The sequence below is a fragment of the Bison bison genome, unplaced genomic scaffold (genome assembly GCF_000754665.1).
Source record: "Bison bison bison isolate TAMUID 2011002044 unplaced genomic scaffold, Bison_UMD1.0 scf7180017864260, whole genome shotgun sequence".
NCBI classification, from domain to species: domain Eukaryota; kingdom Metazoa; phylum Chordata; class Mammalia; order Artiodactyla; family Bovidae; genus Bison; species Bison bison.
Genome location: NW_011494832.1, coordinates 6,087,434 through 6,114,311, shown reverse-complemented (window position 1 = coordinate 6,114,311; position 26,878 = coordinate 6,087,434). Strand labels below are relative to the sequence as shown.

Here is a 26,878-nt window from a genome sequence, read left to right as displayed (position 1 = left end):
AGCATAGTTGATTTACAATATGTTTCAAGTATATAGCATAGTGTTTCAGCTATACATACATATGCTAAGTCGCTTCAGTCGTGTCCAACTCTGTGCGACCCCATAGACGGCAGCCCACCAGGCTCCCCCGTCCCTGGGATTCTCCAGGCAAGAACACTAGAGTGGGTTGCCATTTCCTTCTCCAGTGGATGAAAGTGAAAAGTGAAAGTGAAGTCGCTCAGTCGTGTCCGACTCTTAGCGACCCCATGGACTGCAGCCCACCAGGCTCCTCTGCCCATGGGATTTTCCAGGCAAGAGTACTGGAGTGGGGTGCCATTGCCTTCTCCGATACATACATATACATACATACATATTCTTTTTAGATACTTTTCCTTTTAGGTTATTACATAACGTTGAATATAGTTCCCTGTGCTCTACAGTAGGTCCTTGTTGGTTTTCAAAAATAGTATTTTATGTCTCCATTTTTTCTATCACAATAAGAAATAGAACACACAATATAATGTCCTGCCTGCCATGTTCTTTTAGGCCATTTCAGTCATACAATTTGAAGTCAGTACTTAATAGCTGTATGTTTTGTATGGCTTGTGTATGCAGATGTTTTAATTGTTGAGTTACATATATTAATTTTTTTCATTACTTGTTTACTTGTTTCTGGCTGGGTTTATTTTCTTTTACTCTTTCTGTATGATTGCCCTGCATTTAAATCTGAAATTAAATCGAGAAAACATAGCTACCACTTTAAAATCACTGGTACAACCATGTAATGCTTGTATTGTTTTATAATGACGTTGGGAAGTTCCTTGTGTATTGAAAGTGTGTCTCTCCATTATCAGTCACATGGGGATACGTGTTTGTATATTTGGGTATTTGAAAAATACATAGAGCCCACAAGCTTTTGAGCCTAGACATTTAATTTAAGCTTTTATGTATAATGTAAGTCTTATTTCCTCATAATCTCATCCATTTTAAGTGTAACAATTCTCCTGAGTTTGTTAAATCCATTTTAAGTGTAACAAATCTCCTGAATCTGAATCAGCAGAATTTTTTCCCTAAGATGAAGCCGGGATCCAAACATATAACTTCATCAGCACCTGCCCTTTCTCACTTTAATCAGGAGTCCCTGTTACCAGAACACAAGGGGGACACATCAGTGTCAGTCTTGAGATTTGAAATGTCAGCTCTGTTTACTTAGACTTTAGCCATGCTGTTTATACCTTCACTTTTCTGAAAGAAGAGCTAAACCATTCAGCAGTTCTGCCACTTCTCTCTGTTGATCTGCCAAAAAGAACTCTTTGACCTGTACCTTCTTTTTTTCAACGTATAAATCCATTTTGTTTCTATTAAGTCACTTTTTAATTTTTCTCCTCCAACTTACTGTAAATTCTTTTTTTTTTTTTTTTAACCAATATCCCTCCATAGACTTTTCGTATTAATTACCTTGAATAAAGTGGTGTCTTGTGTCTTTATTTCTCTAATCTGATACGGTTTTTGATACTCTTTTTTTTTTTTTTAATATCTTGTGGAACAATACTGGTTTGCCCTGGTTTTTTAGGAGTAGTATTAAATACATAAACTTTTTTTTAATTATTCTTTTAGGAATGTTATGAGTCCAGAAACTTCCTGTGCGTTTCCTGTCCTCTCTCCCCCATCTTCCACACACATAAATAAAGCCATGGGGATATTTGATTAATAAAACAACATTGTGTGGTTGTTAGAAAATAAACTTGGAATCATGCATTTTCCTTCATCCTGCTAGTTAAAGTCCTCTTGAAGATTAATTTTCCAAATCAGTAAATTGTGGAAAAGAATAGTATTTCATTTACTCCAGGGGCTTGACTAAATGAGACAAGGACTGAAAAATGTTTTGTGTATTGCCTAATATCAAGTAATAACTTTAGTGAATATTATTGTTCTGCTGAGGATGATGACACTGGAGATAACTGAAAATATTAAAAGATGCATATGTATCATCACTGAATCTAATAGAAGAAGGAATGATAATTTCTTTACTACCCTTCAATAGCTACATAAGAAAGATTCAATATATATGAAATCATTTAGCTCTTTCTTCCTTTCCCTGGTGGATATAGTTGTTTTTCTAACCTTCAAAAATATTAAGTAATTAGAATCTAAGATAAATACTGTAATAATACCTTAATAAGAACTGCTACTGCTAATCCTGCTGTTTAGTCACTCAGTTGTGTCTAACTGCAAACTTATGGACTGTAGTCTGCCAGGCTCCTCTGTCCACAGGATTCTCCAGGCAAGAATTACTGGAGTGGATGGTCATTTCCTTCCCTAGGGTATCTTCCTGAAGCAGGGATGGAACCTGTGCCTCCTGCTTGGCAGGCAGATGTTTACCACTGAGCCACATGGGAAGCCCTAATCATAAGAGTAATATGCTAATCATACATTTGGATCTAGACACTGCATTAAATTCCTGATATTACCAATTTATTTTAAACATACTTTACTATGGAAAAACCTGAGTGTTATGTAACATTTCAATCATGTTTCATTATTAAAATTTATTTTTCTAAGAAATGTTTTTAAAGTTTTGATGTTAGTAATTTCATTAATTACTGATTTTAAATTAAGATTTTCCACTTACATGTCCTTAAAATTGATCATGTGGGTACTTTTTTTCCTAAAATTTTGCTTTACACACACACATAACAAAATAAATAATTGTAGAGTGAAATAGATCAGACATTTGTGAAGAAGGGTATTGAATCACCACTGAATTTATAAATAGAGCCTAATGTTCTGCTGTTCTTATAAATTAACATAGGATAAAAAGTGATCATAATCAAGTCCAACTCTTTTTTAGAGATATATTGACAAAGGAAACAGGACATATACATGGACTCCTGTCAATGGCACAGATTACAGGTAATTAACCATATTTATATGTGTGCTTATAAAAAATATTCAGTTCAGTATCTTTTAACTATTTTTAGTATCTGTTTTTCCAGTCGATGAATATTGTTTTTATATATTCTCAAGCTGTTCTCAATGTAATTAAAATAGAAATATTATCCTTTCCAACATTAAAATGCATTAAAATTATACATTATTTTCAAAATGGGTAAAATGGGGGAAAGCTGGAAATATAAAATTTAGAAATGAAAATTTGTATGATATACATATATTTGATATTTTGTATATTTATGTTAGTAACAGTTGACAAAATTCCGTTACTTTGTAGTCATGACCTCCACTGACTTCCTCATTAAATTATTATGTAGTTTACAGTACTTAAATTTAGGCTGCAAATTAACTTAAAACTTCTCACATCATCATATAATCTAATATAAAATGCTCAACTGATATAATTTAACCCCATGAGTAGAAATTCTGTAATATACTGATTCTTGCAGTTGACTGGACTTTGAAAAACTGGACAGACTAATACCCTAAAATTTCTTGGAAATTCTTCATTCTTCAACACTTGCTGAGCATTTTCTTTGCTTGCTCTAACTTTAAAGTCACCTCTTTCCCTGTGGTCCTGCTTCCTACAGCCTCGTAATACTGAAGCTGATACGATTACGTCCTGCTTATCCATTCTCTCTTCCTCCTCCATCACATCCCCACCTTTGGATTTCATGTCACCAGACAATACCACCTACCATTCCTCCCTTTAAAGAGTCATCCCCTTCTCATTTCCGGGATTTTGATTCCTGGGCTGGTTGCCACCCTCTCCTCCATTCATGTGGATCACTGTTTCTCAAACTATTTGGGACATAACCACAGTTATTAAAAAAAAATGTTTACTAAAATAAACACTAAAAGATGAAAAGTCAAGTGGACAACAATTTTTATTGGACTTCATAGACATAAAATTAGTCTGTCAGATTACTATAAAAATTTCTAAATGCTTACTCTCATTTTCTATATTTAACTATTCATGACCTGGTAATGGGTAGTTTGCAAAGGGACCAGGTTCCCTGGACATACTTTGAATACCGCTGGCAGAGATGATTTTCCTGGTGCCTGGGCTCGGTTTTTCTGTCTCCTTCTCTCTGATGATCTTGTCAATCCCATCTTAGCTAGCTGCTTCAAAGTCATGTCCTGCAACTCTAACATTCAGACTTCAAGTCCTTCATAGTCTTAATTTGAGGTGTTTTTTTTTTTTTAATCCAACTGTCAGATGACTACATTTTAGCTTTCCATCCCCTCCTTCTGATAGCCTAACTGCAGCAATCCTTTGACTCAGTTGAGACCTGAAATCCATCAACTCCTGAGACCTTTCATTGTCCTTGTCTTCCTCATGTGTGTGTACCTGTTATTTCAGCATAAATTCATTTGATCTTATGTTCTCTCATAAAATGCCATCAACTCGTACTCAAGTATAGCAAAGAGTAGTTTGACCAATTTCAATCCTAGTTAAATTATTACCAGTACCACCCAGCATTGGCACAGCTACAGATGGGGAAAATAAAATATTCCTTGACTGATAATGTCTAAAACCTCTAAACCTCAAGTAGACTTTTGTCGTGCCTTTTGATCTCAATAGTCCAATAAATTTAGGAGGCTTCTAGATGACTTTTGATAGCTTCACTCCTCAAACCCATCTCTTTCCCATCCATTTTCTCTGTTGATCTGAACCTCTATTTTTCTCAGTGAAATAGGAAGCAATCAAAAGAGACCTTCTACCACCGTAGAACATAACTACTAGCATCTGTTTCTCCATCTCCTATCTATTTCTTTTCACAACACAAGGGTCATATTTCACAAGAGTCATAGTATTAATACTTGAGTTGTATTGTTTCATTTATCTATCCACAATACTCCAATAATTTGCTGTCTTAATATTTATAAAATGTAAGGTTCGCCACAGCCACTAGAAGCCTTACAGCATATGACTTCATTTACCATCAGTCATCTGAAGTTGTCGTCTCAGATTCTTCGCTGAACCACCTTCATCTCCATCCTCCTTGCTGCGCCTCATAAACCTGGAACCACTCTGCCCCAGGACCTTTGCACCTAACTTACTTCTCTGAGGATGTAAAGTGCCTCATCATTTCACATTATATATATGTGTGTACATATATATATATGTACATTATATATATGTGTATATATATACATGTATATATGAAGCATATATAAAGAAATTTTTTCTACTGTTTATTGTCTCCCCCTCACTGTTAAGTTCTAAGAAAGCAACATTCTAAGACTGTTAAATTCTGAGATTATAAGATTGTTGCCTGCTTCATTTACTTTTGAATCCTCAGATTATAAGACAGGGGCACACAGTAGACATTCTATATATCTTTAGACAGTTAAGTAGATTTTCAACTTGTTTCTTTCTGTCGAATTCAAATAATAGTGTCCAAACTTCCATTGAAATATTCAAATATGAAGGATTCTTTGACTACATATTAATATATGATTAATATGTAGCCCAATTAATAGGCTGTGGCAGAGTCAACCATTCATTTCCTAATAAAACCAAACTATATTCCTCCTGCCTCTGTCTCAGAGCATACGCCTGACTTTGCCGGAGAATCTAGAGTGCTGGGCTTCTCTTAAAGCTGTAATACTATCACAGGGGACCATTGCCTTTTCTGTTGCTAGATGGCATGCAGACTCAATCTAGAAGAGGAGCCCATGGATAGTAATGTCATGATACACCACTACATGCCAATATTTCTCCATTGTTTTAGTTTTTCCCATAATTTTGAATCTACTGAAAAATACCAGTATGACTGTTTTACTTGTATGTATCTCTTGGTTTCTCTCATTGCTATTAGGCATTTCTTTATACATATACCATCTTTATGTATCAGTATATACATAGGTCATTTTTTTTCCTTCCTCTTTCATGGTTATTGCCAGCTTGATATTTTTTTTTATTTTATTTTTAAACTTTACAATAACTTGACAAAGGGTGTAATAGCCAAGAGGAAATCTGGGAGTCCTGTCTCTTTAGAGATGACTTCATGATAGGAATGTGCTCTTTGCCTCTGTTGGTTAGACAAATAAATTCCAAGTTAGAAAAATGGTTTCTTTTTGACCCTGACAGTGAGTCATTCTGATGGTTGGTCCTACTGCAGTCATAATTACACTCTGGGGGAATTTAAAATTATTATCCTTAAATGTTTTTAATAATCTCACAAATGTCTCTGATATTCCTCCCCTTCCCCTCCCACCCCGAGTCATAACTCAGGTAACCAGATTAATGTTCTTTTCTTCAGTTCTGAGTATTTCTCTCCTTGTTCACAGAACTTTAGTCTCTTTCCATTTTCATTCGAGTTCAGACTTACAGGCTTGAAATTCACATCACGCATCTCTAGCCTAACCTTTCTGCCCTGTCATTTGCCCCACCATCCTCCCCACAGTAACCGCTATTCTCTGAACAAGCCTCAACTTCATCATCTTTGCATGTTTTCTTCACACAGTCCCTTCACAAATCTATAACTTTGGGACAGATTGAATTTATTTTCATTGTAAGTACTCCCTTGAATCTCTGTGCAAAGAAATTCACAAATAACAAAGTAGAACAAAACATTACATCTAAATTGAAAAAAGTGGAAGTGTTTTTATGTAATGTATGAGATACCAAATTTTACTTAGTGATTTCTGTCTCCTTAAGCTTTGATATAACTTGATATAACATATTTTGAAGTATAGAAATTATTTTAATAGAATATTTTCTTTTTAATGAAGAGTGATTTTATGGTGATATAAATGATGGAATAGAAAAGTGTGCTATATTCCATTTAACTATGTTAACCATGTTTTTGGGAGTTGCAAAAATATTGCTTGGGCTGTACCATCCATCTGGTGCCCACTGCCTTTATTAGATTTTAATCCCTTGGAGAAAATAAAGCAGCCTTAGTCAATTGGTTTTATATGGAGAAATACAACAAAGACTGCATATGGCAGCATCATTGACTTGGAATGTTGATTAAAGATCTTATCGGCTATAGGTTGAAAAAATAACTATTGCCTCAAGACAAAAAATCATTATGTGTAACTATATGTTTCTATAAAATATAGATATTATTAATAATAGCAACTTGAGACTTGCAGGCCAATAAAATGTATATATGATATGTCAATTTTAAAATTTCTACTGTGTTCCTCATGGGTTTCCACACTAATTTTTATGGTACGTGAGCTGTAACCCAAGCTTGCAGTGTGACACTGTAGCAGCCACATGATATATTGTTATCAGTTTTAATTTGAAGTTTCTCTTAGTAATAAATGCTGATGGGGCATTAAAATGTCGTAATTTCCCTTGAGAGGAATTTGTGGGAGACAATCTTCAAATGCTCACTAATTCTGTGCTACATTTTATAAATGGCAAGTGAATCATGAAAGGTCATCTTACTTTCAGACTAATTGCACTGTTTTTTTTTTTTTTAATTTTAATCTCTTCTACTTTAAAGGAAGTTACCTTTAAAATGAATGTAGAGATTTTCATTAGATCTACATAACATTTTGTTTCTCTGACCTTTACCCGTAAGGGAAGTCTATGAATTACTTAATGATGGAGAAAGATTTGGGAATTGGAGGTAACAAGCATCCAATTATTTTGCTATCTTGACTGCATAATTAAACTGTAGCAAATCAGCCCTTGCTTTTTTCCTCTTCATGGAATGAATTTTTAACATATATTCATGAGAAGAAAAACCTGGAATTTTATATTTTGTCCTGTTCAATATTGTTCGTTAAAAATGCATAATGGGATTACAGTTTGGACATCTGTATTCAGAACCTGGGAAACATGAGGCTTGAGTGATGTAAAAGATGATCTTCTACAAATACCTAGAAATCTCAGAAGCCTAGAAATGGACACATTTTTCTGTATTGCTAAATTAGGGGTTAAATTGTAAAAATGAATCTGAACAACTCAATTGGTGACTTTAATCAAGCATCACTTTTTAAAAATTTTTAAATAATAGTTTAATTGGGAATCTTAAGAGATTACCTCATTTTTGGCATTAGTTTCCTTCCGTATTCAAAGGATAGCAAAGGTCATTTGCAACTGTAAGTATGGATAAGGACTAATTATGTTCTGCACATGTGTATCAGCTATTGTGAGAGTAGAAGGATTGCATGTATGCAATTGTTACTGGAAACTGCATAATATTACGATTTTTTAAAACAATTCTTGTGTGTATGTTCATTAATTGGCATCTTCACAATGAGTTGGGTTATCTGCCTGTCTGTGTTTTAATTTTTACAGTCATATTAAGACAAGGTTGGACGACAGGCTTGACAGTCTTTGTGTCTAAAATGTTCTGAATCTTGCTTAAAATTTGCACTGGAAATTGCCTTCAATGTGTATATCTACCACAAGACTAGAGTAGCCCCGTGGCTCTTGTAAACTATAAAAATCACGATGTTTCTCCTATTGTACCTCATAACAATCTACCAAATGATATGGGATATCCACCTTTAATGAATTTGAAATAAATACAGTTACACTGTTGGATAAGAACCAATGGGATGAGCAAAGGAATCTGAATTTCCCCTTCAAAAGACACAGGGGAAATTGCAAAGAGATGAGTTCTATAATAGTAGGTATTTAATCCTTCAAAAGAAAATATTTCAAATGATTGTGTGCATTGTATAATACTAATAATACTTCTTATATTTGCTATTGTTAATAGTGTACATTTGCTAGCAAGCACTGTAACGTTATGTATGATTCATTAGGGAGGGTATAGCCAATGTGCATGATGCAATTACTTTGCCTAAACATATCCCTACTATTCTTCTGTTTTTTTTCACAAAGTATTTTAATATACTTTTCTGGAAATATAGTATCCATGACATTTTCTTCAGCTCATTTATGGGCACTCTTAGTAGCTAATTTTCCTTGTGTCTATTCTAATTCCCCACAATGTAGAGTACTGGATAACTCTGGATGGCAAAACAAATTAAGTGCCTTATTTGCTGAAAGCATTTTCCTGTCAAAGTAATGTCTTTTCCTTCCCGCGAGGAAGATCTTTGGATTTCCCGTGAACTTGATGTGTCTTTTTTTTTTTAAGTTATGTTTCATTTTTGTTTGTTTGTGTTTATGCTTCTCTTGTTTCTATTGCAGTTTGGCCTTGGTATTACCAACCTACAGTTTTTACTATATAAAAGCCAAAATAGAAGAGACAATAACTCAGGCCAGATGTAAGTACTGTGAAAGTGACTTCAGGGTCTATTTGTTATCTCCTAGTACCAGAGGTTTAAATACGTCTAGACTTTTGAATACCCAAGGCTTATACCTTTTAGTAGGTGTTATTACCAAATCAACAGCAATGATTCTAACCCATTCCAAACATGCAAGGAACAAGAAATATTCTACATGGATAGAATATGAGCAGGTACTCCAGCCTCACCGGCAGTCCCCACCACTCTCCCCTGCCTTGCTTTGTGCTCATAGAATCATTGCAGTGCTGTTGTCCTCTGTTGCTGTTGTTTTAAGGGTCTGCTAACTGGCGCAAAATGTTTCACATAGTCTCTACTCATGGCACTCTGCTAGTAAAGTTTCTATTTTTTTTCTTTCTTTTCTTCTTGTTTTTGCATTCAGAAAAATGATATGCTCCACATCTGCAACATTGTTTGAATAAATTGCACTGGTCTTTGGCTTTGGTTTAGCAATTAACTCCCTTCTAATTATCCAAATTAATGTCTTCAGTAACCTAAATGGATTAATTTTTTAAAACATCATTTGTAATGTGGAGTAATTATTAACACTAGCGCATATTTCAAGTCATTGTTAATCTTTGTTTTGGGTGGCTAGATTTAGCAAGGTAAAGTGACCATCATATCCTTTACATATCACTCAAGTATTCCTGACCACCGAAATTTTTCCTGTTATGATAAAGTAAAAAAAAAAAATGTGTATATATATACGTATATACTTTTTATATCTGACCTTACAGAAACTGCCATTTCTTTTGTTTCTATGTCAGTTCTCTTTTTGCTCTCCGCAGTCCTAGTCCTCATTGTAAATTGTAGTAATTTAGACATTTGTATTTCTACTTTCACTTGATAGATATGATGGTCTGTTAACAACCACTGACTTTGCATGAGCTAGTTCGTCACTTGATAAATGAGGGGATGACTAGTGGGTCTTTGATGATTGGTAAATGCTTCTGTGTATAGGCTAGCATCATTGGGATTGCACTTGAATTAGCCACTTTGCAAAATAGACCCTTGAAATAACCACAGTACAGAGAGGGTGCTCTAGTAGTAATTGACAGGACATACTTTCCAGTCTTCAAAAATATGTGTCTTTTTTTTCCAGAACTACAGCTGTACATAAATAAACCTTTGATCTATGCACAATATTTTTATTCAAGAAAGTCATTGAATAAAATATTGTTTGTGACCCCCTTTGCTTTACCCTCTTTTTTTTTGTTTCCCTGCTTTCTCTTTCTGATGGATTTTCACAGCCAAAAAGGGCAGAATGAAGGGCAAGTATTTTCTTGTTGCTCAATTTCTTTTTCTTTAGTACACTTGACATTTCCACTGATATTTCCATTCCTATTGGATATTATCCTCTGTGCTTCTCATTTGCTAGATTTTCCTCCATGATCACTCAGACCTTAGTAGCAGAAAAGGGGGAAAGAATATGCTTGTGTTTTCATATATAACCTGTTTTACTTTCTGTTTTTTTTCTAAACTTGGATACTTGTGTGTTTATCCTTCCACTTACTAATTCATACTAATATGAAGAATGCCGTTAATTCACTAGGGCGTTAATGGGTTTATTGAAATAATTTTATTACAATATTGGTAAAATATTTATGTTGATATTTTAAATTAATACCTCTGGTGTAACGCTGACCTAAGTCGTTTTTTAAAGGATATCTTGGTTACCGTAGGGTTAGTTAGTAAATGGGAAAATTATAGACCTAGCATTATCTTTGATATGACCATTGTAATCCATGTTATGAAATTAAAATTGATTTTATTACTGTGAAGTATTGGGGAATCTTTATGTGTTTCAATTTAGGATGAAAGTCTATGTTTTTCCTTATTAGATTATCTTTCTAACGCCTTATTGACATCAAATATCAGGATGCATATTCTGATTCTTATCTAACCCTATAATATTATATTTTCAGATTCAGAAACTCTGAAACCGGATAATTTTGAAGAGTCTGGCTATACGTTCATAGCACCAAGGTAGGTTTTGTTTGGTTTTCTTTTTTAAGGCTCATTGTGGATGTATAGGCCTTCAAGAATAGGTCAGAGTTGGGGGTCAAGACTGCTCTGGGTTATGCCATGTCTAATTATGGAACCAAAGGAAACAGTAAGTTTAAAACTGAAGGAGAATTCTGTTCGTTCAGTCATTCACCCATTCAGGTACTTAGCCGCTGCATTGTGCTAAACAGGATGCCGACTTGGGGATCAGGTGGTGACTGGGACAGATGGAGGTTCTGATTTTGTTGGAGCCAACAGTGTATTCAACAGAAATGGAGAGTTGTGTATTTGCATTTGTGGCTGTGTATGCACATACAGCTCTGTATACATATACACATACAGATAGATATGTACAGATATATACCTGTATGTGTGTGTATACACACAAGAATGTGTATACCTCAGAGCATGACTAACGTCATTATTGATTTAACACAAATTTTCGGAAAATATATTTTAATATAGTGAGATTTTCTGACATAATTTTTAAAATGAGCATTCTTTTTCCTCCTACATAATTTTACTTCTCTTTCATATAATCCCCCTTTCTCTATCTCTGTACATCTTCATCTCTACCTCTATTTTCATATAATTATTTGGGACTCCATTCATGAATCCAAGATTATCCTTTATTTCTATTTCTTTCCTTAGTTTTTGACTCCCGGTCTCTAGCAGACACATGTAATAGTACATATCAACATAATTTCTATTAGCCTAGGCTAAATTATTGAATAAAATACATTCAGAAGCTTGTAGTATTCTCTCCTCTCATCTTTTCCGTCTTAAAGAAATTCCTTTCAGAAGATTCCTAAAAATTGGTCTCAGTTATTCTTTCATTTTATTTCTGCATAAGCATATCTGAATTTTCTCTTCTTGAAAAAAGGAATATGTACATATATATATGCACACAGATATATATAAAACTTTTCAGAAATCTGTATTAACAGAGCATATTCCTGCTTTGTAAGTGACAGCCCTGGAGCGGCTTTCTTGCTTGGATTTCCTTCAGTGTGGACACTGCTAATCCCATCTCTTTCGACACTTGCCTCCTCTTGCTTGTTGACGCACTTTTCTAGGTTTCTCCCTCCCTCCCCAGCTGCATGCTCAGTCTATTCCATGAGCTTCCCTTCTTGTGCACATCACTCACATGAGCTGCTGGACCCTCTTATCTTCGTAATGTGCGTCGACAGATACACCACAGACTCTCAAGTATTCTATGCTTTGGTTTGGGCTGACAGCTCCCACATCTCCAGGATGATCATATCATCCAGAAACACAACAGATATAATATGTAGTTTATTAACCTTACATTAGAAGATCAAACAGTATACCAATTTCTAGACTTCATGTATATCCTACCTATTTCAATATGAGACGTTCATGTTTGTGGAACATGATGGGAATCTCTCTTCAAGGTGCTTCAAAGTCAGTGTCTCCTGAACATTTGTCTTCTTTTGGGGGAGCTCTTCTTTCCATGTTGCCTCAGTAACAAAAATACTGTCCTCTCTAAATGCCATTCTTGAAAGCTGATAGATACAAAGAAAGGGAGCAAAGATGTCTAACTTCTGGTCAATCAATAAGACTTGCCAAGCAGGATTTATCTTATGAGTATCCAGTATGTCTGTCAGACTCTGCTGCTTTTGTTCAGCCTGGTGTTTTCTCTCACCTAAACTAGTAAGGCTGCCTCCTAATTGATCTCCCTGCCTCCAGTATCTCTCCCTTACTTCCTATTTCTGTCTCCTTTTTATAACTAGAGGGAATTTCTAAACTTTCAATAAAGTTTTGGTTCTCATCTGCTAAATACTAGCCAGTGGCTTAGCACTGTCCTCATGATGGTCTGTTCTGCACAGGATGGCTTTCAAACATCCTGTCACTAGATACCAGTTTACCAGTGTGGTACCCTATGCTCTAAATCAGGGGCTGACAAACTGGCCTGGAGACTGGCTGCCTGTTTTAAACATGAAATTTTACTGGTAGCCATGGCCATCTGTTGAGGTACTGTCTCTGGTGGTAACCTGGACCTTTTTAGCCCACAGAACCTGAATCATTCACTCTCCTACCCTTTAAGAAGCAGTCTACCAATCTCTGCTTTAAAGTCCAGCCACACTAAATTTTTTTAGTTCCTAAATGTGTTTTATCCTGCTTACATTAACCTTCTATTCTGGTTTGAACACACCCACCACCAGTCCTTTCCACACTCCAACTTCATAGCTCCTCCACCTGGGAATTTCTTTCCTGTCCTCTCTGGATTAGACATCCTTGCTGACTGCCTCACAGAGTCCTATATTTCCCATAGTAGAGCACTGGCCACATTTCACTTTACTTACTTTCCCCAGCCGAGATGATGGCATCTCTTTGGCTTACCATTCAATATTCAATATCACATCTGCTGCCTGGCACACAGTAGGGGCTTCGTAAATATTTGGTGACTGGAGAATCTATAAATATATGAAAAGTATTTTTAAAATCATGTTAATAATGCCTGCAATCTTATAAGCAGTTTTTTGCTACAAGTAACTTTGAACAACTAAACTGCTGAAACTAGTAGGAGATGGAAAGCAGAATATTACTGTATAGCACAGAGATGAAATGGCATTGCGATACTGAGTGTGCTCTGTTGATGAGACTCTCCCTCCATCTCAGATCTGTGATTTTCTCTGGGTAGCTTCTTGACTCATTTCTCTCAATTTTTAAATAGCAGACCACGCAGATTGGCTTTTTCAACTTCACTCTTAAACAAAGTAGAAAGCATGGTAAATGTCCAAGTTCTCCTGGAGAGGATGAATATATCTCTCAATCCCAATTTGTAGGCAATCAATTTTGTTTAATTCAGCAAAGATTAGCATATGGACCACTGCTGCAGCCTTAAGTATGTTCAGCATCATGGCTGGAAGAGTGGAATTTGCCTCTAAAATTTAGGGAAGGAGTAAATACCAGAGAAAGAAAGACACATTGTAGCTTGTAGGATAAATCAATGAGTGTTTCCCTCAGTTAACATATTAAGCCTTTTACATGCTATGATTACATTTACCCCTCAAAAGAATATAATAAATTAGTATTATTATCCTATTTCATGGATTAAGAAACAGTTTTAGAGGTGGTAAATAATAAGGGATTTGAATCCATTTCCTTGCTACTCTAAGGTATAAATATCTACACTGAATATGTAAATACTTAGGGAATTTCAAAAGAACATCCAGTACAGCTGAGCAAATATTTTTGTAGGGAACATTTCCTGGGAAAGTGGGCATTGAATGTATATTCAAAGATTTGTGGAAAATAAACTGATAAAAATTAAGAAAAAGAAAAAAAAATGGTGGGGAAAGACAGACATTTATGTTACCCAGGATATCAGGCATATGTTTTTGTCACTGTTATTAATGGGGAACAGTGAAGCAAATTAGAGCAACACTATCAGAGTCTGTTTCCCAGATATTCATTGTCATGCTGTTACTCAGATTTCCTGCATCTTAGTTTCTTTACTAGCAAAATAGTGCTAACAATTAATACCTATCTTATAGAGTTTTTATAAACTTTAAATGAGATAATACTACATGTAATATATACTTGTAAGTATATTACTTAAGTAATATATATTTAATATAGTTCTTGGTAAGAGATGAGCTCTAAATAAATATTAGTTATTATTTATGGTTCTAGTGGAGGTAGGAGGAAGAGGGAGTGCTATTTAACAAAGAATGTTAAAAAGCAGTTATTTTAAAATAATTTAAAGGCAAAAGCTTGCAATTTTTAGAGGTAGAACCATTTCTGTTAATTCCTAAATAATTATACTATTTGATCCTGATTAGTACTCAGTTTTAACTTTTCCTTCAGTCTTAAGACTACTGGAAAGGAAAGCATTGAGAATACAGATGCATGTAGCATTATTCCTCCCTTTATGAGAATTACCGTCAGAGGGATGAAACATGAATTAATTTTTCTATCTTTCTGGGATAATCAGAAATAAGAAAGCACTTCAAAGATATGTTGGAATGAGAAAGAAATAAAAGTATGTGATCCCCAGTAGTTAAAGACTGATTTGTGATGTATGACCTATGTAAGTGAAATAGAATGAGAACAAGCAGTATTTTAGAAATAATTTGGCAAATTTCTAATACCAAAGATCTTTTAGTTTCAAAGTAATTTAAGTTACAAATTTCATTTGCTCGGAAACACAAAGTGAGCAAATGAGATCATTTTTAGCTTTCAGATTATGAAGGTATTTTCAGGAAATGGAAATTGGTCAAAACCCATCCAGAGGTTTCTCCATCTTGCTACTTAATCTTTTTTAGAAGAAAAAAAAAAAAATTCTCAGAAAAATTATGATCCAAAGCGTGTAAACCAGATCTCTCATAGGAAAACAGAGCGTCTTAGAACGTTTGCCAGCGAGTTTTCCAACTCATCCTAAGGGGAAGTCAGCAATTGTGGTAACCGCAGTATGTTGCCTGTCACAGACTTGCCTGGGGTGGTTCCTCTGGAACAGGAAGTGGTGATTGTCTTCAGTGTCAAGCTCCCAGCCATGTGCTAAACAATCGTTAGGCTAACGGGCAACTGATGCTGATGCTGTCTGTTTAGCCACACATTCACACCTCAGATACTTAAGTCAGGCTACTGCTGCTTATTGCCTGCTGTCTGGGGGGTGACTTTCTGTTGTCCAGGATCATTCTTATTACTGGACAACTCATTCTTCTGACACAGTCAACACTTTGTTTTCTCACATTTCTGTTGTGCAATTTTTTTTACTTCTGCGCCTATCCTAATTCAGCTTCTCTCCTTAATGACAGCTCCAACACTTTTCACTGCTTTGCCATTAGAATACATCAACAAGTCAATAATATCTTGAGATTAGTTCAAAATTGGGTATAATCCAGCCAGTGAGGATAAAAACAAAAGCAAAACATTATGACATTGTCTAAATTAATTGCTCAGAACAGCCTTCTGTTGAGAGAGGTTGAACCTGCTTTTGGTTTGAAGCTTTGTGGGTGTAAAAGCTCATGAAGTAAAAGTTTAAAGCACGTTGTATATTGTGTTAAAACACTAATTTGGGATCTGAAGACTGGCTTCACCTCTGGGCTTGACCATTTGCCAGTTAGGTGCCTTTGGATAAATCTTTTTACATCTTTACATCTCAGTTTCCTCACCATTGAAATATTAAATTATCTCCTGGTAAAGTTATTTTTAGAATTAAATGAGCAAAGATAATTTTAGAAATGCCTTTTAAATAATAACATGGAATTTTAAATGATTTTTATTAATAATTACTTTAGTCTTTCTACAACATTTTACTTAATCCTTCTAAAATCTTGCCATCAGCTTCTAATTCTGTGAGATGCTACTTCAATATATTGGCCTTTTGACTTGCAGGCTAGTGTTATTTCCCAAAAAGCATAACAGTGTGGGAAGAAGTCGATTTTAGCTCTGTCAAAAACTGAGTATTAATTATGAAAACTTTTTAAACCTTGCCTCCAAACTAAAATTTTCAGTGAACCAAGAAGTTATGACATTCTGTTGCTCTCTGCTCCCTGAGGCTTTGTGTTTTAAATCATGGGCTTGCATCTGAAAATGTTTCCTTTTTAATTGCATTTTTGTCTTGAGTATTTGATTGTTTAGCCTGTTAGTTGTATTAACCTAGTTATTATGATTGCAGTCTTCTTATATTTATGGGACCTTACATTTATTCTGCATTTTCAAAGTGCTTGGGACAGCAGTTTTCAAAGTATGAAGCCCAAACAATGGTTTCCAAACACTCTTTCCAAGAATTCACAAGGACAAAGCTATTTTCCTAACAGTGTTAGGTGGCATTTGTCTTTTTCATCATATTGACATTTGCAGTGCTGTGACAGTACAAAAGCAACGGTGAGCTGTTACCGCATTGGGAGTCAAGGCAGTTGTACTAAAGTGTACTGGTAGTCACTTAATCTTCAATGCAAGACACCCACATTGGGGAAAAAGCCAGTGTCATTTTAAAATATCCTTCAGCATGTATCTTTTAATACTCTGAATAAAGAAAATGGAAATCTACTGTATACTAGAGTAACTTGGCTGTCTCCAAAAAAGAAAGAAAGAAAGAAAAGCACTTGTGTGATTGTTTGAATTGAGAGCTAAAGTAAGAATGTCTTGATTTTTTTCATGAAATGTTTTATTAGAAAGAAGGAATGACAGATGAAGTATGCTTATTCAGACTTGGGATGGCAGGCATTTTTGCAAAAATCCATTAAGTGAGCCTTTTACTTTGAAGAATATGACTGAAAGTAATTGTTCTCAATGACAAAATCTGAACTTTAAAACAGAAGTTAGAATTTTAGGAAAGTTATATTTATTACTATAAGCAGGACTGCTTTGCAGTAGTTATAGACTTATCTAATGAGGTCAGTGATATAATTTATGAATGTGAATTTTCAGTATAGTATAATGAAATGCATCATTGTTTGAAAGATCTACATTATTCACATTTTCCAAATAACCAATTTATGATGTGAGAAAATCATGGGTGGGTGAAAGAGTCACTCAAAATGTAAGATTGTGCATAGAATTTTAATATAACAGGGTAGAGAAGTTCATTGGTATTGTTTCAGATTCTGTATCACAAATCACAAAGCAAGAAATTACAAATAATCAAGTTTTAGTGTTAAAGCATAGTGACAGTTATCTGAGAAGACAATTAAAATAATTCTCTCTTTTCCAACTGGTTATTTTTATGAGGACTGATGTTTTTCATGTGCCAAAACAATCTTGCAGTCACTTGAATGCAGAGACACGATTGTCTTCTATTAAGTCAGGAGTTACAGAAATTTGCAAATAAGCACATCAATGACACTTGTTTTTAGTAGATTATTTTCTGAAAATTCAGTAATTTCTCATAAAAGTGCTATCATGTGATGGGTTTATTGAGATATTTAATAAATAAATGCTTTTTAATTTCTTGATATTAATTTTTTAATTTCTTGATGTTAATTTATAAATGTAAATTACTAACCTACAGCATTCAATAATAGCTCAATCAGTAAAGAATCTGCCTGCAGTGCAGGAGACCTGGATTCGATTCTTGGGTTGGAAAGATCCCCTGGAGAAGGAAGAGGCAACCCACTCCAGTATTCTTGACTGGAGAATCCCATGGACAGAGGAGCCTGGAGGCGTTCAGTCCCTGGCATTGCAAGAGTCAGACATAGCTTAGTGACTTAACCACCAAACCCACAGGAATAACAGAAGTTAATTTTTATTGAGCACCTGTTGGTCCAGAGGTCAAAAGCTTAATATATATTGTCTATAATCTTTAGCACTTAATGAAAAAATATTGTTCTATTATAGAGATGAGATGGAGATAACAATTCAACAGCTTACAAAATCATGCACTAAAAAAATAAAACTAAAAATAAAAAAATTGTTTCCACTACCTATGATTGCTATGAACATATTTTTAAAGTTTTGAGTTTAACACCTAATATCCAAAATATGTTTTTCAGAGATTACTGCAATGACCTTAAAATATCAGATAATAACACCGAATTTCTTTTAAATTTTAATGAGTTTATTGATAGAAAAACTCCAAACAACCCATCATGTAAGTATGCATTTATATGCAATCATTGTTTCACTGTTTATATTCAAAGTGGTCAAATCTTGGTTCAGTTTGTTGCTATGCTGGTTTATTTATTTACTTTTTGAATTTTTAATGGTAAAATGAAACAATTTGACTCAATTTTTTGCATATATTAAAGAAATTTCATGCCATTATTAAGTAAACTTTAATTTTCAAAGCCAGGTATTAAATACTTGCAAATGGTCAGCTGTAAATAAGATAGGCTTACCTTTACTCCTCTCAAATTTGAGGAATTGAATTTGGAATGATCTTTTGAAGGTTTTCTTCATTGCATTGTTCTTGCTATGTAGAGGAAAACACAACACAATTTTATCAAGTTATTTATATCCTCCAATTCATATAATGAGTTTTAATATGGATAGTATAAACATAAAACTAAATAAAGATATAACACCTAATAATTTTCTCTCCTTGATATTCTATTTTTATCATAGTTAACTTTAATCTTAAAAAGTATGGATCTATAATTCTCCATTTTATGAAGTAAATCAAGTTGGAATAGATAAATTTTACTAGTTAGTTTTTAACCATTTTATTTGTCTTTTAGATAAATTTACATCATTTTACTATGAAACCTCATAGAGATTTATGGATTCTTGGCTCTTAAAACATTTCAAAATCTTAACTATTCTTTTTTTCCTAATAATACCCTAGTTATTAAAATGTAATATCAGCAGAAAATGCAGAGATCATAGGAAATGAGAGGAAGAACCATTTTTAGGCTTAGAACATAATGAAAATGTAAAAGAAATTATGAAATTACTTGCAACATTGATTTATATATATTATAGATTAAAATAATGGTCTCCTTTCCTAGAGTGAATTGAAATGAAGTCTATGAAATTACGATGCTTTGAAATCCCTATTTTTTTGATAACATTTAGAAAATAACTTGCCTCATGTAGAATTGGCTTTTCCACTTCTAATTATGTCCATATCCTGAAAAGTGGGAGGAAGAGGAACACACATGAAAATGCAGATAATTAATAAGGGTACATTTTTAAATTCATAGAAATATTATCCACTCTAAATTGCTTTGGAAACTTAAAATATACATTTGTTTCATTATTATCCTAATTAAACTATGTGGGTATAATTAAGCCTCTCCTTTTTCTGTGTTAGGCAACACAGACTTGATTAATAGAGTCTTGCTGGATGCAGGCTTTACAAATGAACTTGTCCAAAATTACTGGAGTAAGCAGAAAAACATGTAAGTATTTGTTCTTATTAATAAAAAGATATATATTCTGTATTTCAGTTTACCAACTCTGGGAAATTTGGGGGAAATTGGCCTCATAAATTTAAAGTTTATTATCTTTAATAACAATTTCTCAAGAAAACCATTTTGCAGTTGTTGAACTTTTAGTATTGGGTGTGTGTCAGGACTAACATCAGCCGTTACTCAACTTTACATATTTACACACCTCACTGTGAATAACCAAATTAAATTGATGTGCTTGCATGGGTCTCAGTGTTTGAGGTAAAATAGGATCTCTAGTGAATGTTCAGTTAGGTTTCTAATAGTACTGCCCTACACCTAGTCAGGGAGAAGGCAATGGCACCCTACTCCAGTACTCTCGCCTGGAAAATCCCATGGGCGGAGGAGCCTGGTAGCCTGCAGTCTGTGGAGTCAGGAAGAGTCCAACACAACTGAACGACTTCACTTTCACTTTTCACTTCCATGCATTGGAGAAGGAAATGGCAGCCCACTCCAGTATTCTTGCCTGGAGAATCCCAGGGACGGCAGAGCCTGGTGGGCTGCCATCTATGGGATCGCACAGAGTCGGACACGACTAAAGCAACTTAGCAGCAGCAGCAGAACACCCAGTCAAGAAATTGAGAAATCTGACGATTGTTCTGTTCCAGTCTCTTCTCCACTCCATTTCTAATCAACCACCAAATGATAAATATTTTTTTCTAAAAAAGTTTTCCTCTCTTCTTCATTCTCAAGGTTCTAATGTTTTTCCATTTCTAGGACATCACAAGCAGGTGATTTTTCTGCCTTTAGTGCTTCTGATTTCTCCGCCCACAACCCTGCCCCATCTATTCTCCATGTAACACAGACTTGCCAGAGTCTCACTTTTAAAACAGAGTCCTAATTTCAGGATAAAGGTGAAGCAGGCTCTCCAGCTTGGATTTCAGGATCATACATGAGCTGACCATTCTTCAGAAGCTTATACGTGGAATTTTACTTCCTATTGTTTCTCAGCTTGTGCCTTACGCTTTTGTGCACCAAACGCTACCGCTCTCCACTAGCTTCCCCTCACGTGTACTCAGTGCTTCACATGTGGTGTCTTCCTGTCATCTCTGTTAAGTCCCATTTTGTCTTCAAAATGCAACTATATCATTGTTTCTTATGAAATGTCTTCCTCGAAGATACTCTCTTTAACTATTTCTTAGACATTTTAACTGTTAAACTGTAGTGTGCATCTATTCATATATTTACCTTGACTTGCTTTGTCTTCAGTTCAGTTACGTCCGACTCTTTGTGACCCCATAAATTGCAGCATGCCAGGCATCTCTGTCCATCACCAACTCCCGGAGTCCACCCAAACCCATGTCCATTGAGTTGGTGATGCCATCCAACCATGTCATCCTTGGTCGTCCCCTTCTCCTCCTATCCTCAATCTTTCCCAGCATCAGGATCTTTTCAAATGAGTCAGCTCTTTGCATCATCAGGTGGCCAAAGTATTGGAGTTTCAGCTTTGTCTTAGGAACCCATTTTATTTCTCTTTGTACCACCAACATCTAAATATTGTACAAAGACTCAGTTGAATGAAACTTTGCTTCTTCTGTCTTCTGTTTCAGCAAGGGAGTGAAAGCACGATTTGTTGTGACTGATGGTGGGATTACCAGAGTTTATCCGAAAGAGTAAGTTCAAATAACATCTGTAAAAGTTAGTACATTACAGAGGACTTCTCCATGGATCTGTGCATTACTGTATTAGGAAGCTATTCTTCAGAGAAACTGATCACTATTAAATTAGAGTTTATTTAAAGTACTTAATTATTAAACTCCATTCTTGAAAAACATGCTATGATTCTTCAATTGTATTTTTCCTTGTCACCTATATTACAAAATTTAAGAAGTTTTAAAAGAGGTTTTTCTCTTTGTAGACATAACTAACCTGGTTAAATGAACATAATGTTATTATGAATATGACTATTGGCAATATTTGCATAGCACTTCATTATTTTCACTCATGTATGGATTTTATCTGTGTTTATCTTCAGAAGAGTCCATAAAGTGGGCTCTGTAGGCTTTTTAATATTAATTGACTTACTAACTGACTAGTCCTTAATTACCTGGCTAGTAAACATCAGAGTAAAACTTGGAGTCAGCTTTTTCTGCTCCTTAATTTAACTCTGTGCTGATCTATTGCTTAGTAATGAATGTCATTTACACCATCAATTACCACTAACTTCCTTACACGTACCAGAGATGCAGACATATCTGTAAAGTTCAGTGATGTCCACAAATGGAAAAGTAAGTTATCACATAGATTAAAGAATAAAAATGATGAGCTACTTCCTCCTTAGGGCTGGAGAAAATTGGCAAGAAAACCCAGAAACATATGAGGACAGCTTCTATAAAAGAAGTCTAGATAACGATAACTATGTTTTCACTGCTCCCTACTTTAACAGTAAGTACTACTTTACAATTCATTCATCTCAATTCCCCTTTTTAAAATAAATTATTGCTCCTACCTGCTTTCCTACCAAACAATATATTTTATGATAGTTGTTCAGATCAATCATTATTAATTATATACCATGTGCATGACACTGAAAAGACTGAAGTATCCATTTAGTTGAAGAAGTAAAATGCATCTACAGGAAATCAGCCAGCCAGTAATGTGAATACAGCATATCTACAGGCATGCACGGTACAGTGAAACAGATGTAGACAATCCCTAATTTCACCAACTGCAAATACACTGAAGAATGTTTAGTGAATTTTTAAAAATGGAATTAATCAGTATTAGTTGCATAATATTTGTACAAATTATTACTAGTCTATATTTTAAAAATATTCTATTGGGCTGTTTCCCTAAAACTTTCTATTTTAATCCTTCAGCCTTTCTAGAGGTTGGGCTTATTACCATCATTTTCACAAATGGGGAAACTGAAGTTCAGGGAATTTCAGTTTTTTCCAGGGACATGTATCTTTTACAGCAGTTTCATGAATCTAAGATCAATCTTTCTGCTTCACTTCAATAGCCTCCTCAATATTTTAGCAGGTATCATAAACCAGAGATTTGGTGTGCATCCTTTAACTTGTGAGAGTGATGCAGCCAAGCTAATAAGTCCCATTCCAAAGTCAATTAATGCAACCAATTCATGGACACTCCAATTAGCCTGGTATAAAAAGGAAGAAAAGGGAAGAGGAGACCACCCATTCCTTGATAACATATCTATGCTAGAATATTTAAGCAAAATACTGTTTTCCTATATATATTAAAAGAAATATAATATTATTTGATTTAGCTAGAGTGGTTTGTTTTCCTTTTTTTTTTCTTTCTTTTAGAAAGTGGACCTGGTGCTTATGAATCAGGCATTATGGTAAGCAAAGCTGTAGAAATTTACATCCAAGGAAAACTTCTTAAACCTGCAGGTAAGCATATATACTATCCACATACACAGGACTGAAATTAAATGTGACCTACTCTTTCTAAATCAACTGGCAGTACTTATCAGGAAAGCAATCAGTAAGCTTCAACCAAAATACAGTCAAAGACATGCGAGTGTGAAAAAGAAAATGAGACACAGTTACCTATGAGATTGGGGATAAAAGTAAATTGATACTATAAAGAGTTGACAGATTTTTGAAAGAAGTGTGTATATGTTTACACACTGTTGACACAAATTTATGGTGTCAGTTTTATACTATATATCAAAATTCTAAATGTTTGATGCAGCAATCTCCCTTTAGAAATCTAACCTATAAAGTATTTCAAATATACAAAAGTAGAGGGAATTCCTTGGCAGTCCATTGGTTAGGACTTCACGCTTCCACTGCACAGGGCACGGGTCTGATCCCTGGATGGGAAACTAAGATCTCACATGCCAGATAGCAGAGTAGATATTGCCAAGGATGTAAATGTCTGTGATATTTTAAACATGAAAAGTTGTTTACATCATTGAGAAAGATAAATTATGTCATATCTATATTATATATCTGTTAAAAAGTAGGGATCTTTTTTAAAAGCTTAGAATAAAGAATATGAAATTTTTGGTAAACTAAGTCAAGCAAATGCAAAAGTTCTTAAAACTGAGCATCAGTGGGAGAGTTAGAAGTGGGCTAGAGTAAACAGATAAATAAAAGTTAAGGAAAAAACGTATTGTGTAAATCAGTGTTGTTCGCATTCTATAAAGGGTTTAGAGAGGCCATATTGAAGAAGCAGATAAATCCCTTTCTGCTCCTGAGGGCAGTTTTAGCCTTCAGTGGTTCAACTACATGGATTCACTCTGTCGCTCATGCAGTGACCAGCTCATTTGCTCCTTCCTGCATTCTCGCAGTTGCTTATTTACTCATCCAGTCTTACTCTTTCAGTCTCTCATTCACGTGCCCTTTCCCACCCACTCACCTACCTACTCACGCACTCATGTTTCCACACTTTAGCAACATTTCTTCAGCAACTACTGCATGCACTGGTTAGGTGAGGGAAGCCCCTTCAAGCTCACCCTTCAAATGACTGCATATTTATAAATCTATTCCTGACACTATCAATTTTTAAGCTTATTGTATTAATTGGCAAGGTTGTAGAAAATGAACTATGAATATAAAGAAGTTTATGTAATAGTTTAAGAGCTATTAATATTACTTCTTAGTGAAAACCTCAAGAAATATCTCTAATTTTAACATTATATTCAATGTAATGCTATTTTATAAATTACCTAAATATATAGCAAAGTATATATCTAGCTAATTAAATGTGTAACCTTTTACATAAATTTGAATCAGCATTTCTCAGTGTATCTGCAATTAAATGGATGTTCTGGTTTTTTTTTTTAAGAAACTTACATTTGCCTCCTTAGGAATTTTCAAATGTGAGAGTAAAGATAAGTGACAATTATGGCTACATTTCTTTAAAATTGTGTGTTAATTTTTCTTTACATGGTTTTTCAGTTGTTGGAATTAAAATTGATCTAAATTCCTGGATAGAGAATTTCACCAAAACATCAATCAGGGATCCGGTAAGATTTTTTTTTAATTCCTATGCTACATTTACTAGTCTCAAAAACAGTGGCAAAATCAACTTTTAATGCTACTACACTGAAGCATAATTATGAATTCCTATTTTTTTGCAGATATTTTTTTTTGTTTAGTCAACCAATATTAAAAATATTATCAACGTAAGAATTTAAAATGCCCATTTAAATATTTATTGATATTCTCTAATTTATAAAGGTAAAACTAATGATTAGACTATCATTTAATCTTTTATGGTAATAATTAAAATGATATAATTAAAATCCAGTTATTAAGAAAATGTGAGGTGATAATTATACTTTCTGTCTTTCAGTGTGCGGGTCCAGTTTGTGACTGTAAAAGAAACAGTGATGTAAGAAAACTCTTTAAAATGGAATTTTTAAATACAACTTTTTGTGTTACTCTTTCTAAGACTAATGGTAAAAAAATGCAGGAAGTTTTCATCAGATACCAAAATAATATTGTATGGAATGGTGAACTTATTCACTGATGAGAATTTGAATTATATGCTTTTAATTCCTAAATTTAAACTTTAGAAGCATTTAAAAATATTCATTTAAAAGCCATATCAATATGAACTATATTCTCTTTGGACCCAATTGTATTAGATTCTTTTGCACATATTTATTTCGGCTTTGTTTCTGACCATGGTTTCTAACTGAAACATACTTATTATCAATGCAGTCTTCCCTCATTTTTTGCATTTTATCTGAATATTTTTGTGCTGTATTATAGTAGTGAGAAAGTTTCTTTTAACTGAACCTTAGAACTGTAAAAAAGTTTTACTTGCCTGGATTGGATTCTATCACTTCCATTTTTGTTTGAGAAATTGAAAAAGCTAATATGAACCTTTTGTTTCCAGTTTAAGATGTTGTACAAATGATACGAGATAAGTTATGCCTATCCTCAATAAGAAGGATGAATTCCCCTATTTTCTTTGAGTCCCTGTCTAAATGCTTCCAAGGGAAGCAGGAGTTTTGTATCATTTTATCACTCCTAAATCTTGAGAAGCCATAGCCAGTAACATTCATTTTACATAGACTATGTATCAGCTGTTTTTAAAAGAGCAAAAGATTTAGCAAGCTTCTTCCATATTAGGAAAACAGAATGTATTATGTCCTCAACTCTGAAAACAATGCTTTTAATTGTAATTTCATACAGTAAAACTATTAAATTGATTGATATATTTAAGCATAATTTAAACTGGGAACATTTTAGGATATATGATTATTTTTCCTTAAAGGCGTTTTTTCCCCTTGATTCTTGCTTTTACATCCCAAATTACCCAAAAATTTTTAATATAAAACAATTATAAATAACCTCATGGTGTTGCTTTTTCTTTTTAAGTCTGTGATGGATAGTGCCCCAAATGGATTTTTTGAAATGTCTTTCTTGTCAAAATCTTAATTATGTGTTTAAATATAATAATAAAAAATAATGATACATTATTAAATATTTGATTTATCCAGTTTCCTTGTTCATTAAGATGACCACAGAGTGGCAAAAGGATTTTTTCTGATTTGTTCTTATGTATTGTTCGGACTGAGTTGACAATTTTAATGGCTGGATGGTGGTGGAATTTCAAGCCCTGATGGTTTGATAGCAATCTATGCATACCCTGATTTCATCAGAATCTCCTGAGCACATACCTTCAAGATAAGATATAGTTATTTAAGCTTTTCTCCTATTTTTATTGTTATAATCATCTACATAAAATGGAGTCATAATGTAACTTAACCTTCCTTAAAAATGTATTAACTGCTGTTTTTATTTTGATAGGTAATGGACTGTGTTATTCTAGATGATGGTGGGTTCCTTTTGATGGCAAATCATGATGATTATACTAACCAGGTATGTACCTAAAGTGGGAAGGGGTAGAGTTTCCTAAGTGTGTTTCCCTGATCAACA

The 26,878-nt window shown here is 34.2% G+C and overlaps 1 protein-coding gene across 8 annotated transcripts in view; it reads left to right on the top strand.

Annotated features, from left to right (window-relative positions):
* CACNA2D1 (calcium channel, voltage-dependent, alpha 2/delta subunit 1) overlaps window positions 1–26,878 on the top strand; it is a 530,781-nt gene that overhangs the window by 478,322 nt on the left and 25,581 nt on the right. For 5 of the 8 annotated variants that reach the window (XM_010848132.1, XM_010848135.1, XM_010848134.1 and 2 more), the window contains 12 exons: window positions 2,831–2,892; window positions 9,059–9,135; window positions 10,404–10,424; window positions 11,079–11,139; window positions 18,621–18,718; window positions 19,880–19,967; window positions 21,566–21,628; window positions 22,297–22,400; window positions 23,285–23,371; window positions 24,887–24,954; window positions 25,284–25,322; window positions 26,750–26,821. In XM_010848132.1, the coding sequence (XP_010846434.1) occupies window positions 2,831–2,892; window positions 9,059–9,135; window positions 10,404–10,424; window positions 11,079–11,139; window positions 18,621–18,718; window positions 19,880–19,967; window positions 21,566–21,628; window positions 22,297–22,400; window positions 23,285–23,371; window positions 24,887–24,954; window positions 25,284–25,322; window positions 26,750–26,821 (840 nt within the window). The remainder of the gene's footprint in view (window positions 1–2,830; window positions 2,893–9,058; window positions 9,136–10,403; window positions 10,425–11,078; window positions 11,140–18,620; window positions 18,719–19,879; window positions 19,968–21,565; window positions 21,629–22,296; window positions 22,401–23,284; window positions 23,372–24,886; window positions 24,955–25,283; window positions 25,323–26,749; window positions 26,822–26,878) is intronic. The other 3 variants (XM_010848138.1, XM_010848136.1, XM_010848133.1) reach the window with 1 other exon arrangement.